Here is a 16519-nt window from a genome sequence, read left to right on the forward strand (position 1 = left end):
CCGATGTCTTCCTCCTCGATAGCCCACGACACTATGTTCCTTGACGAAGAGGGCTCTGTCCTCCTGGCCATGGGTGCACGGGGGACGAGGATTAGCCGTCGTTGTCGCTGGGGAAGAGAATGGGTGAGAGGGGGAAGAATGGATGCGGTTGCTCCAGTGGGGAAGAAGGGGGAGTAGACTAGGTTTGACTAGAGGCTGGGCCGACCGGAGACAGAAGAAGGAGGCGATGGCAGCATGGTCATTTTGTGTGTAAGTTAGGGCTCTCAAGTTTCCTACCATACTGGCGTGATCACAAATACCTGGAAAGTGGCGAACCAAGGAGTGCCGTCGGGAAGGATGACAAAAAGTAAAAAAATCCCCTCTTTGTCTCTCGCAGGCGGCAGGCCAAACAAAAGCGCCGCCGCCGCCGGCAATGTTCCGCCGCCTCCTCCCCCACCGCCGCCACATCTCCTCCTCGTCCGCCTCCAACTCCACCCCGACCCTCTACTCTGAAGGAACCATCCCATTCTCCCTCCTCTCGTGGGGCCGTGGCGCTTCCGGACAGCTCGGCGGCGGCAAGGAGGAGCGCCGCCTCTACCCATCCCCCGTCGCCCACCTCCTTCTCCCCGAATCAGACCCACGCCTTGCGCCCACCCCCGGACGCCTTCCCTCTGCAGGGGAGATGTCTGGAGTGGAGGTTGGGATCTCCTGCGGGCTCTTCCACTCTGCGCTCCTCGTCGAAGGAGGCGCCTGGGTGTGGGGCAAGGGCGACGGAGGCCGCCTCGGCCTCGGTGACGAGTCTTCCGCCTTCGTGCCCCGCCCTAACCCCAACCTCCGCGATCTCCGCCTCCTCGCGCTCGGCGGCATCCACTCCGCCGCGCTGACCACCTCCGGTGACGTCTTCACCTGGTGAGGAAACTGCCACATTGCTGATTTGAAGATTGCTATCGAAAAGTTTAGTATGTATACTTCATGTGATTAGATAGTTAATTTAGTAGTCTCTTATTACTCCATGAATGAAACTTTGTGACGAATGGATTGCATTTTGATGGATGTGGCTGCTGCATCACTCAGTTTACTGTAGTCTGCAGGGGTTATGGTGGGTTTGGAGCTCTGGGGCACTATGTATACCATAGGGAGCTTTTGCCAAGGCAAGTGAATGGTCCATGGGAAGGGAAGATAACACACATTTCTACTAGTGGAGCACATACCGCAGCAATCACCGACTCAGGTCGGTCTGATTCACTCATTGTAAACTATAGTTTTGAATCATCTGATACCGTCCTTTGCAATCAGATGGTGGTAATATCACTAGTCATTCCATTATGGTCTTTGCTGCAAATGAAACTACTCGTCTCTGATCGTTGCACTTTGCTAACAGGTGAACTTTACACTTGGGGTCGTGATGAAGGTGATGGTAGGCTGGGGCTTGGGAGTGGAGGTGGTCCAGGTGAAGCTGGCTCCCTCAGTGTTCCTTCCAAGGTGAATGCATTGCCTGTTCCAGTTGCTGCTGTAGCTTGTGGTGGCTTCTTCACAATGGCTCTTACTTCAGATGGACAGTTATGGAGTTGGGGAGGTTAGACTCTGACTAAACATCATCCAACAACTCATACTGCCATACACATTACTGGTAGATAGTTGTTTTGTCCAGTTAGCATAGCAGTAAATAGCCAGTGTTTGTTAGCATATCCAGACCCGTCATATCATTATCAGGCATAGATTAGATGATTTTGTTATTGTCCCTGAAGTGCAGTTAAGCTGCTTCAATCCAGGTGAACAGAATCTCTGTCATGCCTTTTTATGCTTTCAGTTGGCCACCCTCCTAAATTGACACTTTAAATTATCAAAGCCAATATGAGCATTGGCAAAACATTCCTGAACTGGTGTGCATCTATTCCTTCTCCAATTGTCATGATGCTAGAGTCTGCACCTTTTTATCCTGTTTTTCTTTCAAGTTTGATGGCAAAGGAATGCATCCCTTCATTTTTTTTTGAATTTACTGTAGGATAATTAATTGTTAAGTTCTGGTTGCACCCCTCATTTACTTATTATCAGCTTCAGTTTTCCCTTATGGCTGTTATCAATTTACTGATGTGCTGAATATTTGCATTTCGTGTATCATTTCCAGCAAATTCAAACTTCGAACTGGGTAGAGGAAGCAATTTCAGTGATTGGAGGCCACAGCTTGTCCCTAGTCTGAAAAGTATCCGTGTAATCCAAGTAGCATGTGGTGGATACCATTCTTTAGCTTTGACTGGTAAGTTATTAGAACCTGCAAAGTCTGATCTTTCACAAACTTTTTTTAGAACCTACATGAACCAACAGAAAGCCACTGTATTTGTAAAGAGAGAGATTTGTTTCAATCATATTAACTATTAGTTTCAAACTGCAGTTGTAGCGAACACCTTATATAGTACACTGGCTGTTGCACCATAGCATTATATCATTTTATGAAATGTCTCACCACTGTTACAGATGAAGGTGAAGTTCTCTCTTGGGGGCATGGTGGGCATGGACAACTTGGGCATCCCACCCTTCAAAATCATAGAATCCCACTTGCCATCAAAGCTTTGTCTGATGAGCGAATTGTCCATATAGCCTGTGGAGGATCAACCTCTGCTGCTATATCAGGTGAAATACAGAGAACTCTTCTCTTAGTTGTCCAGTACTCCGTTGTTCTACGAGTTACTCTTGACATGTGGTTGTTGGTTTCACTTATCTATCATTTCTTATGTAGCTGACTAAAAATATTCTAGAAAAGAAAATCTTGGTCTACAAAAACCTAATAAATGTCTCTGCTGGTGATCAGCAGGAAATGTCAAAGGATATACCTGATGACATGCAAACTGAATGAGATTCTGTATTTTGAATACGACTCTAGCGATGAACACACCCTTTAATTCAGAATATGACAGAGAAAATCTCTTTCATGGCAGTTTGTGGTATCGTTTAGTTTGTTAGGAAATGCTAAAGAAGTGCATTTACTTTAACTAAAATATTGGTTGCTCAAGTTGTATAAAGGTCACTTTTATCTGGCATGAGGTTGATCTACTTTGTGGATCTTGGTTGCTTTGCTTTACTGTGATTCTACATCATGCCGCCTATTGACTAAATGCAGATAATCAAATTTCCTCTCTGTAAACAACACATGAACTTACTTTTGTTCTTAATTGTCTGGGCAGAGAAAGGTGACTTGTACATGTGGGGAAATGCAAGAGACTGCCAGCTAGGCGTCCCTGGTCTGCCAGAAGTTCAGCCACTCCCAGTCAAGGTGAATTTCCTCAGAGACGATGATAAAGCTTTGGGCCCTTCTCGTGTCATCTCCGTTGCAATAGGAGCCTCCCATGCCATGTGCTTGGTCTCCATGCAACAAACTGAGAAATAGGGCAGCCTGGGTTTCTCCTTTGTGAAGGCGCTTATGTTTCGGCATTCATACATCGGAGTTCATTTCGAAGAGGATCTTGTTCTCTTCTGATTCGATCCTGCTGTTCCAGTTGGTGGAAACTGTCAGGAAAGGCCCTGATTCGATTCCTGCTCAGTTAAGTTGAACACATCTGCAAGAAAGAATAAAAAAACTGCCACACGCTGATAAAACCAGGAAAGGTCCTGTGGCTGGCACCGGGTAGGCATAGCTGTAGTAGATTCGAATCCTTAAATTTTTATCACTGAAAGTTCTTATTTGTGTAGACATTGTTCTTGGTTTTCTGTAGCACTGTAACATGAGGGATGAAACTGCGAGAAGCGTGAATGTACAGCATGCACCCTTGTGCGTTCTCACCAAAGATTTGTAGATTCTGTTTGTAGTTGAGATGGCCAGAATTTTGTGGTGCTAATTTTTATTGTGACTCTGGCAGGAGGCCTGGTTCTAGTTGCTGTTCAATAAAAGCAACCAGATGTTTTATTGCTCAACTCATCATTCATTTGTACCTTAGCAATCCAGAGTTGTTGCCTCATCATCATCCATGCATTTTTTTGTCAAAGCATATTAGCAGAATCACCCTTCCAGGCAGCTGCTTTTGTAATCCAAGGGGGAAATTTTGAGGCTACAGTTGTTTGTGCAGTAACTATCTGCCTGATGGGGTGAACATGCAGCCTGCTTGTAGTAGCCAGATTCAGAAGGGCGTCAGTGCGTCGCGGTACGACGATCTTGAAAAGAAAACTGAAACTGCCGCATACGGAAGTCCTTGTGGCTAGGGCATGCCACTGGTAGCAATTGTGTTCCACTGTATCCTGATTGATGATTGCGGTTCCTGAAGTTGTGATTGATAAACTGTGTGCTTATAGCAGCAGCTTTGTGTGTGCAAGACGGATAACAACGATATACATGCACTAAGTTGAGTTGACGTCAGTGGGTGAGATTGATCATAACGTTAAAGTGATAGGATGAATTTTTCGAAAATAGTGCACCCTGTGTACAATCTCGGAGTGAAAGATAATATGTGTGAAAGATTTGCAGAATGCTTGAATCTCGCTATGTGTGAAAGATAATATCTTTGCCCGGGAGCAATCGGGAATAAGAACGGGTGGACGCCTTTGTTCGTTTCCTCGCGTCGTGTTTCGGCCGCCGCCGCCGCCCGCCGCCGCCGCCGCGCCGTCCAGCCCAGGCGGTCCACCTCGTCGAGTCGTCGTTTCGTAGGGGCTCTCATCCTCAGGTACCGTACTACTCTCCCTTCAGCTCCCTCCTCTCCTCTGGCAGGGCGGCAGCGCTTTGAGATTTTCCCATTGGTTTGTCTGGTCAGGCTGCTTCAGGTCCTCTTCGTGCGAATCCATCTTATTCTTTTTTTTCTCTGTGTTTCAAAATGTATACGGTGCGAATCGTGTGGTTGTTGGCTCCGTTTGGTCTCATTCGTCAAGTTTAACAACATACTGCAAATCCCCGACGTTTAGGAAGCTGACCATGGGAGCGTTGCTTGTAATTGCTGCCTGACGATTCTGTTGCTCTGTCTCAGCATCCATCCCTCTTGCCAAGCTAGGAGCTCGTGGGTCGTGGCTTCCCCCTGCTGTTATGATCACCACCCAGTGGGCTCGTCAGATCGCACGCCTGCCCATGCGGGCAAATTCAGGGGACAAGCCTTGCATGCCCACCGCAGCCACTACACCTTCCTCCTTTGCTGTCAGGCAGCGACCTCCCAGTCCCAGATTGGGTTTGGTTCACACATCATCCTTCAGCTCCCAACACAACCAATTCACAAGAAGCGCCGCCGCAGGTTACTAAGCTCATTATTAACCATCTGAAGGCAGGAAAGTGGGGTCTTCCTTTGCTACCTGACTGACTGAGCTTTCTAGTAGGTCCTCTTATTATGGCTGGAAGGGAGTTGGTTGGCAAGGATAAGCTTGTGCTTAGAGGCTTGCAGTTCCATGGCTTCCATGGTGTCAAACAAGAAGAAAAGACTCTGGGCCAGAAGTTTGTTGTGGACGTGGATGCCTGGATGGATCTGAGCACCGCTGGCGAAACCGACAGCATCTCTGATACGGTTAGCTACACAGATATTTACAGGTAACGGTACTCGTATATTTTGTTGGGCATATTTTCCTTCCTGACTCATACTTCATACATTCATGTCAGCAAAGTCCTGATTTTGTGCCTGTGCTCTGCAGGATTGTCAAGGATGTGGTTGAAGGCCCATCTCAGAATCTTTTAGAGTCAGTGGCTCACCGTATTGCGAGTGCCACATTGCTTAAGTTCTCTCAAATATCTGCTGTCCGGGTAGAAGTGAAGAAGCCCCATGTTGCTGTACAAGGAATTATCGACTATTTAGGTGTTGAGATAGTTAGGCATAGAAAGGACATGGCTGGGAGTTCACCAGGAGCTGAGTAGCATACTGAGGATGACATGTCAATGTTCCGTATGTCGCCCCCGACGGTGTCTCAATCACTGCTCAGTGTTGCGTTTCTTCAGATTAATGGACTGCAACATTTTGTACTGGATGTTGCTCTCAGAAGCTGTTCACCTTAAAACTTATCTAATTTTATTGGGGTTGAAGTATGCATTGTAAGTTTCTTCTAGCCAAAGCTTGGATGGAGATGGTGTTGTGTCCCTCTTGATATTTTGCGTATCACACCTTCCTTCCCTGGTTTCTGGTCTGTGGTTCTGTAAAGAGTTAAATGCATGGGTGGTCCATCAACTTGTGCTCTAGTTTCACTTAGGTCCATCAACTCTGAAAGTGAGTTTTTGGGTCCATAATTTTGTTAGTGGCGCATTCCTAGCCCATACCCTATTTGTTTTAATTTTTTAATTGACGCGGCACCTCCGGGTGCAGGTGGACGCCGCACACACGCATGCAGGTGCATGCATGGCTCTCGGCACACGTGCCCCAGGCGGACGTCGTGCTCGACCTGCTCACCGGCTCCGAGACCTTGCGTTCGCGGCGTCGCTGCTGCACCCGGAGTCGGCGTCCGCCGCCTCGGCTGTGGTTGCCGCGCTCCTCGCCGACCTCGGATCGCCCACGTCGCACACACGCGGGTCTCCCCCGCGCGGCTGTACGGCAACGAGCGCCGGCGCTCGTCATCCTGCTCCCTCTCTCTCCAATCCTTCATGTTGATTCACCGCCGCTGCCGAGCACTTGGGATACGGCGCGTTGCTTTGTCTGGCCAGTGGCCACACCCTGCACCGGGCTTGTCGTGTCGGGCATCCGCCGGAGGAGACGGCCGCGGGAAAGAGCTATTGCACCAGGAGCAGCTCCTCCTCCCAGATGCGGAGGAGGGCGGAGTGCTGATGTGCCACACAGGAGCGGCTGCAGCAGGCGGCCAGACTCGCGAGTAGGAGCGGCATCGTTGTCTCTCACCTGGATCGGCCAGAGCTCACCGGCGCTTCGCCATGCTGCCCATCGCCCGTCCGCGCCAAGCCCTGCTCTGCGCTCAACACCCTCCGCGCTCGTGCTCGCATCCCACCACGGAGGCCTCCGCTCACGCTCCTCCAACTCCCTAGCCGCGCCGCTCCAAGATCTCGTGTCGGCTGCCGCCACTAGCGACGCGCCGTGCCACGACGGCCGCTCCATGTGGGGCGACTGGGCGAGCGCCATGGCCACACGTTGCTGGGCAGCCATGGCGGCCACAACGCCTCGCCCCCACCGGCGAGCGCCATGCCGGGCCACCATGTTGGCCGCACCATCACGAGCGAGCGCCGCTCCGTCTTGGGCTCCATCATTCTTGCCTTCTTCTCCGGCCAACAAGGGTGGCTCGACAGACATGGCACGGCGGCGCTTGGGACGAGAGAGGTGGTGCGCTCGGGTACAGGCAGTAGCGGAGACCCTCATGTCGTTCGTCTTCTTTCTGCTGGTGGCGAGCAGCAGCGCGTCTGGGTGTTGCCGCCGCCGCGAGATGGAGCGGCCACGCCGGCAGCGTGGCACGAGCGGCTACGGGGCCGCCCGGCAGCGCGGTAGTGCGCGACGTCGGCGGCGGGAATCGGCGCGGGCATATGGATGTTGACGTGGCATATGGAGAAGGCCTCGTTCCCGAAACCGACGATGTCGGCGGCTTCGCGGCCATTGAACCCGACGTCGTCGCTGCACCCGAAGACGAAGCTGTCAACGCCTCCGCCACCATCGTCAATAACAGCAAGCCTGAGCCTGTCTCTCCCCAGCCTGCCAGCTGTTAGTCAAATTGTTGCACATGTATCTTTGTTTTCGTTTGCATCTGTTAGGCGTAGCGTAGATGTTGTGCGTGGCCCGTGGCTTGCTTGGCCCACGACACAGCTAGTAGTTTGGTTCATACGCGCCAGGGCGGACATTGCGGCACGCGGTGCACGTCTCGGCAAAAGCGGGCATGCGCGTGGTGATATCGGCATGGCGCTGGACTCGGGCTTCAAGCCCCGAGAAGCTGCGGCAGTTGAGGGCAGCACCAAAAATTCTCTCGTTCCACTTTATCGCGTTGTGTTTGTGTTCGTCGAGTTCTCCATCCGTGAGCTCGCCGGCGACGTCGAATTCTAGACCGGGGCATCGCTTGGTTCCAACACCCACGGAGTACTGCGCCAGCGGGCCGGACCCGTACCAGCGAGCCGCCGTCGGTTGATAGACTCGTCTCGTCCGGAGCAAGAGCAAGGAGACTAGGTGAATTCCGACCAACAGCTGCGGCTAAACAGTGTGTGCCGAGAGCCAAAAATGCACCTGCATGAGTGTGTGCGGCGTCCACCTGGACCCGGAGGTGCCACGTCAGTTAAAAAATTGAAATAAAGGGGTATGGGTTAGGAATGCGTCACTAATAAAGATTATAGACCAAAAACCCACTTTCAAAGTTGATGGACCTAAGTGAAACTAGAGCGCAAGTTGATGGACCACCCATGCATTTAACTCTTCTGTAAATTTTGTAGACTCTTCTGTTTTATTCTATCAAAACTGTGAGCAAATAGGAGCTGTCATGTGGGCCCCATGTAATTAGCTCAGATTTCTTTACTGACATTGGAAATAGCAACACAAATGAAACTTTCTTTTACCTATGAGACCTCCATCAAACTTGTTGCACTGTGAGATTTCCTTGGCTGTTGCGTTGGCTGTGATACCTATGTACGAAGCAGGGCCGTGCCGTCAAAATTCGAGGCCTTGTCCAAACTCTAAAAGAGGCCCTACTGGCCTTAAAAAATAAAATAATATATACATACATAGCAATGCGATAAATAAAAAATCATACATATTTATTTTGTGATTGCATAATTTTTATTTGAACACAATATCATTCTCTTAGTGTTCTTTAAATTATTTAACAGAATTGAAATAAAAAGACTTGTTTTCACTTGTTGAGTAGTAATTTGTGATCCTCGCAAAAAAAAGAGAGAGTAGTAATTTGTGTTTTTTATCGGATGTGAGTGTATGCACCATCGACCGTTTTACGCAATACAACAGTTCTGCATCTACTTATAGCAACGAATAATTATTCATTAACATAAAGAAATATTTGTATCGATAAATATAAAATAATTAGTCAATTAGATAATTATCTTCCACGAGTTCAGGTCTTTAGGAATCAGCAATTTACCCCTTGTGACCTACACCTGGGCGCTGGCCTCCAGACCTTCATCCGGCTTGCAGTTTGCTTGATTACGGAGATGGAGAGACAATGAAGCCAGAGAGACAGATTGTTGTAGATGGATGCCATGCGCCGGCTTGCTTGATCATGAAGACGAGAGACACGGGGAAGCCATGATGGGACTACGGGAGAGCCAGGGAGACAGATTGATATAGATTAATTCAGGTAGCGCTATATAGGAAGAGACGTAGCATCAGGAGTAATCTGAAAGTCAGCAGGGCTTAATGCGCCATAATTTTAGGGGCCTCTTGGAATTTGGGGCCTGTACGAACGCACGGCTTGCACGCCCGCCGGCACGGCCCTGGCATGAAGTGCCTCCGGCGATGTTCCGTTGGTTACTTCCCCTCTTTTAGTGAATAATACAGATACACAGGTTGAGCCAATAATAATATCCTGAACAGAACACCAAAGTCTTCTTGAGCAGAGGAGGAGGAAGGTGACGTGGACGGTTGGGTTAGGTGATCCTTACCTTTCTGGTTTCCATGAGGCTCACAAGGACAGGTTGTCCCTCCATTCTTTTAGTTCCTTGCTTCGTTTCTACTCCCAAACCTGATTAATGCCTTGCCTCCTTTTTGTACTCTCCTGCTAAAGCTATTTTCTGAAACCAGTATATCCCCATTTGTTTGATTCTAACGTTTTGGCCTTTGGGGGCAAAGCTCTTCCAGCTTGCAGGACTGGAGTCTTCATCGAAACACTTTCTTCACCAGGGACAGCAATGGTTCCGGCGAATGGCGATACGGCCGGACCGAGCTCCAGCCAGGATGACCCGGCAGCCACCATGAAGAAGCGCAACAGGCCTCAGTGTAATCTCTCTCTCCTCAGATAAAGAAGCAGAATTCTATATATTTCTTTTTCCAGCCTCAATTGTAGTGATTTTGATGGCTGGGATATTTGCCCCATAAGCAGAATTCAATGTGCTTCAAACCAGAAAATAAACTCTCTTTCCAAGATTAGGCGATCGTGAATTCATAAAGCTTTTTCTTAATGAAGTGACTAATAAAGCAAAAGTAGCCTAAAGTAATTTATCTATTGGCATTATCTTTGTGGTTTAAATTTGAAACAAGTACTTGTTATGTTTATGACTCTATTCTGTTGATTTTGAAGATCATCCGTTTACTCAGCAACAGCTTCCAGCTTGCAAGCCTATACTCGCGCCTCAGACAGTAAGTTTGATTGTCTGTCTATTCATCATACCTCATTTTTCAGTTCTTTCTCAACATGAGTGTGGTTTAGAAATTCAGAATATGATGATGACTATTGTAACTAACACTGGGCAATGCGATCAGGTTATTCCTGTACTTCTGTTTGTGGGCATAGTTTTTATCCTGATTGGCCTTGGTTGCATTGCAGCCTCAAACAGGGTAAGTTTGAGCTGTGATGTGCATTATTATATATAAACCTGAAATCTGAGCCCGGTTCTGAGAATCCAAGTTTCCTGTAATTTTCTGCTTTCAAATAGGTTGTTGAAGTGGTCTATCAATATGAAACTTCATGCATACCAGGATACATGCTTGACAACAAAGTCGCCTATATCCAAAATCCATCTATAGATAAGACCTGCACAAGGATTCTCAAGGTAAACAGTTATCATCAATAAAAAAAAAGTAAAAAAGGATTTGAAACGTTTCTCTGTTCTCAGTTCAAGGAGAAGGTTTTCATACGATAAGAGACTACTCTTCTCTTTGTAGGTTCCTAAGGATATGAAGCAGCCAATCTACATATATTATCAACTTGACAAGTTCTACCAGAACCACAGAAGGTAAAAACCAACTAACGTGGCGCCCATTCTCATTTTTCACTGACGAATTTCCATAGAGGCCAAGCTGCTCTGGACTCTGGACTGAAGAACACGTATTGGGAATGGAAAAAACAGGTATGTGAAGAGCCGTAACGACAAGCAGCTGATAAATCCTAAGGAGACCAACAACACGCAGTATTGCAAGCCTGAAGCTACTGAGCATGGGAGCCCCGTCGTCCCCTGCGGACTGGTAGCTTGGAGCCTGTTCAACGACACCTACAGCTTCGCTCGTGGCAACAAGGCGCTGAGGGTTCACAAGCGAGGCATCTCGTGGAGGAGCGAAAGGGAGCACATTTTTGGGAAGCAGGTGTTTCCAAGGAACTTTCAGAAAGGGGCTCTGATCGGCGGCGGTGCGCTTGATCCAAGGATACCTGTAAGTACGTCTGGAGCTTGTTACTGGAAAGCAGGGCTACTTCTCTCTATAATCTATTGTCTGAAATTGTAGATAGGTTCACTACTTTTAGTCTGATATTCAGAAGTCGTGATGCATTGCGAATTCGACAGCTGAGTAAGCAGGAGGACCTGATCGTGTGGATGCGAACCGCGGCGCTGCCGACGTTCCGGAAGCTGTACGGTAGGATCCAGGTGGACCTCCGTGCTGGCGAGCTGATAACGGTGACGATGCAGAACAACTACAACACGTACAGCTTCGGTGGGAAGAAGGCGCTGGTGCTGTCCACGGCGGGTGTGCTGGGAGGCAAGAACAGCTTCCTAGGCCGCGGGTACGTCATCGTCGGCCTGGCCTGCCTCCTGCTGGCGCTGCTCCTCACGATGCTCTGCCTCGTCTTTCCACTGTGAGTTGCCCTGCGACTGCAAATCCATCGCAGCACCTTCAGTTTGCACTCACGATTCAGGAATTGTTGTGTTCACTGTTCAAAGCCTCATTGTTTGTAAATATGGCTGCGTTTGAAATGATTGGGATGGGTTTCTGGTTGCAGGAAAGAGGAACATCTTGCGCTGCGGTACCCTTTGCCCCGGCCTGCACGGTGACCATGCGTGCCTAGATGACTCTAGACTATACACACACACACACACTTGGCCTGATTGGTGTTTTCTTGCGCATAGGAACATCTATAGATCGAGCTGCGTCATGTAAATATACATTCGACAGATTTTAGCGCTGCATTTACATCATATGGTTAAAACTAGATGTACTGTAGCAAGAAGTGGAAATATTCTCGTGATGTTGTGTTCAGAAGAGGGAGCCGCGAGCGACGGCCTCGCCAACACAACCAGACTGGTGACAAGTGGTGGTCAATACTGCTCGGCTGTGTGTTCAGCAGAGAGGTTACCGTATCCGGGATAGCTTTTAACAAACAATCTTCTTCTGCTTAATGAAAAACGTGCCACGGTACGATCGCGAAAAAAGTGGTGGTCAAGTACAGTGACAGATAATCTTATGTCCTGATGGTTTTTACGGCTGATAAGACGACTAATGTTGTTTTTCTGTGAAAGAAAAAACACTGTACCATGGCTGATAAGCTAGCTTGATAAGTTCAAGCAAACAGGGTGAATTAGTTTTGCCTTCTGGCTTATTGCACGGCTTGAGCCGCCTGTTTGAAGTTTCTAACTCAACCGATCAAGCCATAGATTGCCACCATGCTCCACATTGTGCCACATCCTTCGCCAGACGCACCCATGCAAGTTTTTTGAAGTGTGGAACATCTTCTTGCACCTCTACATGGTCTTCTTTTATGATTATGGCTCTAATAGCACTTGTCAAAGTGCACGGTTAATCCAAGATACTTTTGGATTACTAACTGAATATAAACATCATATAGAAGAAAAATACATGAACGAGAACTACACCAAGACACATTTTTTGTTAGCAAGGTTCCGTTGTCGCCTATGTCCTTGTATCATGACTATGGAAGCTCTCCTTCACTAAAAACAATAGTTACACCACCATTAGGCTACTCCTGCAGCCTCGCAACTATCCAAACCAACTCCCAACTCCTGATGCCATCTCATATTCATGAACCAAGAGATACAAAAGTACGACTTAAACTGTACCCATAGCCACCAATTACAACTCAAATCAAATTGTAACCAATTATACACATGTTCGACACATACGTAACCATTGCTTCCACGCGTGCTTCATTAGTAGGATATTAAGGACACGTCTAGTTATTAACCGTTTAACTATTGAATCACAGAGGTTAACACCGGCCACCAGCGTTGTGGCGACGGCGAACTTTAGGCAGAGGAAACGGCCGCCGCAGGTGTGGCGAAATTTAACAAAGGAACGAGCCAAAGAATCTTGTGGCTGCCACAACTGAATCACAAACCAAACACCGGCCAAGTTCCTGTGGCAGCCGTAGTTGTGGCGAGGCAAACGTTGGCGAGCAACCAAACAGCCCCACAGTCACTGACTTCATGACACAAGGTTATTTATTACTAAACTCAGTAGTCTTGGTTGCTCTAACCTGCAGTCCCACTAAACTTGTTTTTACAAGTGAGCAACATTGGTCATGCCGCCACCAGCCCACCAGACAATTGACAGCAATTAGCTACAGCATGGTGGGCGCACGCACATCATGGCCCTGTTCGGCTTATTCCATATTCGGCTTGTTCGTCTTGTTTTTTCAGACATAACAACGTTTTTCTCTCACAACAAGTCAGTGATGGTAAAGTTGACATGTTTTTTATTAACTGAACTCGTATCACTGGTTGCTATATATGTCCATGCAGCCCGAGACACAACAACCTGGCCCGAAGCATGGCATTTTGGTCCGACACGAGCATGGCATAGCCCGATAAATAGGGCCATGCCTGGGCCGCTCCCCAGGCACAACGGGCAGCACGACATGGCCTAAAAAATGCCACAGGCCTGTTAAAGGCCCGCTGTGGCAGAACCGCCCAAACTAACATGTTTTCGGAGGCGCTCGTCTTCCACTAGACACTAAGCATCCTGAAAGTTAGCTATATCAGACAGCTGTTTTACCTCCAGAATCCAATAATGAGTACGAGCTTACAATACTTAGTCCATTTCATACAACAAGAGTTGTTGGAAATTATTTATTATAATACGATGGTTTAGAGTGCGATAATTAAATAGCGGAATAAAAATAGACATCTAGCGGAAACGATACAAGGATCTGTCTGTGCCCACTAGAAGAATCCTTCTCACAAGAGTTACTCCTCAAGCTGCACCTACAATAGGTGGGTACCCTAAAACACATGCCCCGTTTGTACCCCAGACACAAACAAGATCAACCTATTCCACTCTTGTCATAGGGTTTAGGTCCCTGTGCAAACTTGGACTCCAAGCCCCCACACTTGAGACCCGGTCTCAGTATGGTATTTAGACCTCCACCTTTCCCCGCCTCCAATCAGTGTAACCAAGCTAAGCCCCGTTGGCCGCGGGACACAACCTATTACACCCACCAATACCCATACCATATCTCGATCATGTCTCTATTTTTCCTTTCATTATTTTATTATGAGAGTAATAATAATCCCCTATTGTGAGAAACGACAGGTTACTCATGCTACCAAAAATCTAAGCATAATAGCTACTCGAACCTGCACTCGTAAGACTCATAGGACAGATATATCTATGCATGTGGTTTTCATAGAATTCCTGTAATGTAAATGCACAACACATATATATATATATACGGTGAATTATAAAATAGAGGTTATGCACTGAGGCTTGCCTTGGGCACGCACGGTGTCAGCTGAGTCAGTCAGTGGTGGCTCCATGACCTCCTCCTACACGAGAATATCCTCCTCATACTCCTCGATGATCTCCTTAAACTCATGATCACCGATGGTCATGATCTCCGCCAACTCGTTCTCTAAATGCATACGATGATGATGCAACACTCAGCATTTAGGCAACAACAACTCTTAAACTAAGAATACGCATACTAAACTACTAAGCTAGCTCTAATAACTAAGGTACTAAGCTAACTATCATCTTTACCAAGCAAAGTGTTGAGTTCAACTAAAAAACACCTAGCTTTACAAATGAAGGATATATCTTTATTTCTACTAATAATTTAATGTATATTGAAACAAAGAGCATTTGACAACCCTAATGCTTAATCCATTCTAAAGCTATAAAAATTACAGTGAGCACATAATAATACAATGAAGCTACCATAAAAATTTTAGGACTAAAGCTATCACCAATTTAGCATGAAAATTCCTACAATGATTCATTTTAATAATATGAAGCACTTTCAAATGATTTAATAGCTCTTGGTATCAACATGTATATATATAAACTAAATACACTAACAGATAGATCATAATTTTAGAAACTTAACAAAATTTGTTTCATAATTTTTGGACACCTACATGATTTTTTATTAATTACCAAAGATCAGTTTAGAAATTAAATTAGAAAACCATTCACATATTCGTAGAAAAAGAATAACCAATCTCCCGCGCGGCCCACACATGCGGCCCACGCGACGCGGCACGCGCGCGCACAGCAGCCCGCTTTCACGGCCCACGCGAGGCCGGCCCACGGCGAAGAAGCCCACGTGCGCTGGCACTTTTGTAGAAACACCCCCGTGCTATCCTCTATTAACACGATGACTATACGTACTATTTCTACAGACAACGTTTATGCAAGAAGGCCCTCGTATTAACCTGTCTTCACATCAAGGAGGTCCCCGATGCCTCCATGCTCGCCAGCGCGGCATTGACCAGCACTAGGCCGCTACACCGGCCAACTAGGGACTCCCTCGACCCATCTAGAGGACCGATGCTCACCTACAGGCCAACACACAACAATGGTAGTGATTGGGAGACCGGAGACAAAGTAGGGTGACTTTTCCATGTCGGTGGGCAACCTGCTGTGGCGACGACACCGTTCTGGTGAGCCACAGCGCTAAGGGAGCAGTAGAGGTAGCAGGTGAGCATCAGCGACTCACCAAGGACTTGGCCAAGGCGATGGTTTCGACTGAAGATGCCCTGAGTAAGGCTGGCCATGTACACGCGACGAGTTCGGTGATGAGCCACGGTAGACATGACCGTGTTAGTAGCGTGGGAACAATGATAGGGGTACGTCTTAGGTGAGCATGGTGAGGAAGGGTTTGAGACAAGTCTAGCGGTGCAACCAATTTGGCCCGAGATGGTTAGATGGAAGCTCCCCCCGGTGATGAGCGGACTTGGCCTTATCGGCACGGTGGTGGGGAAAAGCTCAAAAATTGAAGCTCGACCGGGTGCCTTTCAAGGTGGGGTGGGGTCGGGTAGCTAGGAAGCTAGGTGATGGAGCTAGCGACACGATGAATCGGGCGATGGTGACTTCTCCCTGCTTGTTTTAATGGCGTGGCTCAGTCCACCATGGCAGCAGCAAAGAGAGAGGGGAGGGTGTAGGTTAGAGCTTAGCTCGTCCTCGCCTTGGTGGGACACGAGCAGCGTGATCAGGACGCACACGTGCAGGCGCTACGGACAAGGCGTGCGCACGTCCACGACCGACATGGCATGAGCGACTGCTGCGCCTTTATGGGCGAGGCGACAGTAGGTATGGCCATGTGCCGATGCCGTGGATACACCAAGCGCGCGCATAGCAATGACACTGCTAATGGCAGGGCAGACAGCGGTGCTGAGCCACAGGGGTGGTGCGGATGTGACGGCGAGGCAACAACAGCGCAGCATGGCCGTGGCGGCACCAATGGCGGCAACGCGAGGCAGAGCAGCAGGGCGCGGGGCCAGCGGCTCATTACGGTCGGCCTCAGCCATGCCCAGGCAGGCTTGACCGAC

At 48.2% G+C, this 16519-nt stretch overlaps 3 protein-coding genes across 7 annotated transcripts; all 3 read left to right on the plus strand.

Moving 5' to 3' along the window:
* The first annotated feature begins 270 nt into the window (after positions 1-270).
* On the plus strand, positions 271-3888 carry LOC136542280 (RCC1 domain-containing protein RUG3, mitochondrial-like). Its single transcript, XM_066534637.1, has 6 exons — positions 271-888; positions 1071-1210; positions 1361-1555; positions 2108-2236; positions 2455-2610; positions 3162-3888. The coding sequence occupies exons 1-6, from the start codon at positions 413-415 to the stop codon at positions 3362-3364; spliced, it is 1299 nt and encodes a 432-aa protein (XP_066390734.1). The 5' UTR covers positions 271-412; the 3' UTR covers positions 3365-3888.
* Positions 3889-4074: 186 nt separating this feature from the next.
* LOC136542281 (dihydroneopterin aldolase 2-like) lies at positions 4075-6085 on the plus strand. Of its 5 annotated transcripts, none has more exons than XM_066534638.1 (4): positions 4075-4631; positions 4929-5186; positions 5266-5476; positions 5578-6085. In XM_066534638.1, the coding sequence occupies exons 2-4, from the start codon at positions 4985-4987 to the stop codon at positions 5795-5797; spliced, it is 633 nt and encodes a 210-aa protein (XP_066390735.1). In that variant the 5' UTR covers positions 4075-4631; positions 4929-4984; the 3' UTR covers positions 5798-6085. The 5 variants fall into 5 exon arrangements, with proteins under 5 accessions (XP_066390735.1, XP_066390736.1, XP_066390737.1 ...); XM_066534640.1 differs by having other exon boundaries at positions 4079-4631; positions 5269-5476; XM_066534639.1 differs by having other exon boundaries at positions 4075-5186.
* Positions 6086-9379: 3294 nt separating this feature from the next.
* On the plus strand, positions 9380-12193 carry LOC136546736 (ALA-interacting subunit 3-like). The gene is made up of 9 exons (XM_066538708.1): positions 9380-9501; positions 9666-9803; positions 10105-10163; positions 10287-10361; positions 10460-10576; positions 10689-10759; positions 10874-11171; positions 11303-11592; positions 11737-12193. Exons 1-9 carry the CDS (start codon positions 9483-9485, stop codon positions 11786-11788), a joined length of 1119 nt encoding a protein of 372 aa, XP_066394805.1. The 5' UTR covers positions 9380-9482; the 3' UTR covers positions 11789-12193.
* The last annotated feature ends 4326 nt before the right edge of the window (positions 12194-16519 follow it).

This window comes from Miscanthus floridulus, chromosome 3 (assembly GCF_019320115.1).
Source record: "Miscanthus floridulus cultivar M001 chromosome 3, ASM1932011v1, whole genome shotgun sequence".
Taxonomy (NCBI): Eukaryota; Viridiplantae; Streptophyta; class Magnoliopsida; order Poales; family Poaceae; genus Miscanthus; species Miscanthus floridulus.

Excerpts from the sequence above, each read along its gene's own strand:
- LOC136542280 (XM_066534637.1), top strand. The coding sequence starts at position 413 with ATGTTCCGCCGCCTCCTCCCCCACCGCCGCCACATCTCCTCCTCGTCC. Across the intron at positions 1,556-2,107 it reads ACAGTTATGGAGTTGGGGAG|CAAATTCAAACTTCGAACTG; the intron begins GTTAGACTCTGA and ends TATCATTTCCAG. Across the intron at positions 2,611-3,161 it reads AACCTCTGCTGCTATATCAG|AGAAAGGTGACTTGTACATG; the intron begins GTGAAATACAGA and ends TTGTCTGGGCAG.
- LOC136542281 (XM_066534639.1), top strand. The coding sequence starts at position 4,985 with ATGATCACCACCCAGTGGGCTCGTCAGATCGCACGCCTGCCCATGCGG. Across the intron at positions 5,187-5,265 it reads CACAAGAAGCGCCGCCGCAG|TAGGTCCTCTTATTATGGCT; the intron begins GTTACTAAGCTC and ends TGAGCTTTCTAG. Across the intron at positions 5,477-5,577 it reads AGCTACACAGATATTTACAG|GATTGTCAAGGATGTGGTTG; the intron begins GTAACGGTACTC and ends TGTGCTCTGCAG.
- LOC136546736 (XM_066538708.1), top strand. Across the intron at positions 10,760-10,873 it reads TTCTACCAGAACCACAGAAG|GTATGTGAAGAGCCGTAACG; the intron begins GTAAAAACCAAC and ends TGGAAAAAACAG. Across the intron at positions 11,593-11,736 it reads CTCTGCCTCGTCTTTCCACT|GAAAGAGGAACATCTTGCGC; the intron begins GTGAGTTGCCCT and ends TTCTGGTTGCAG.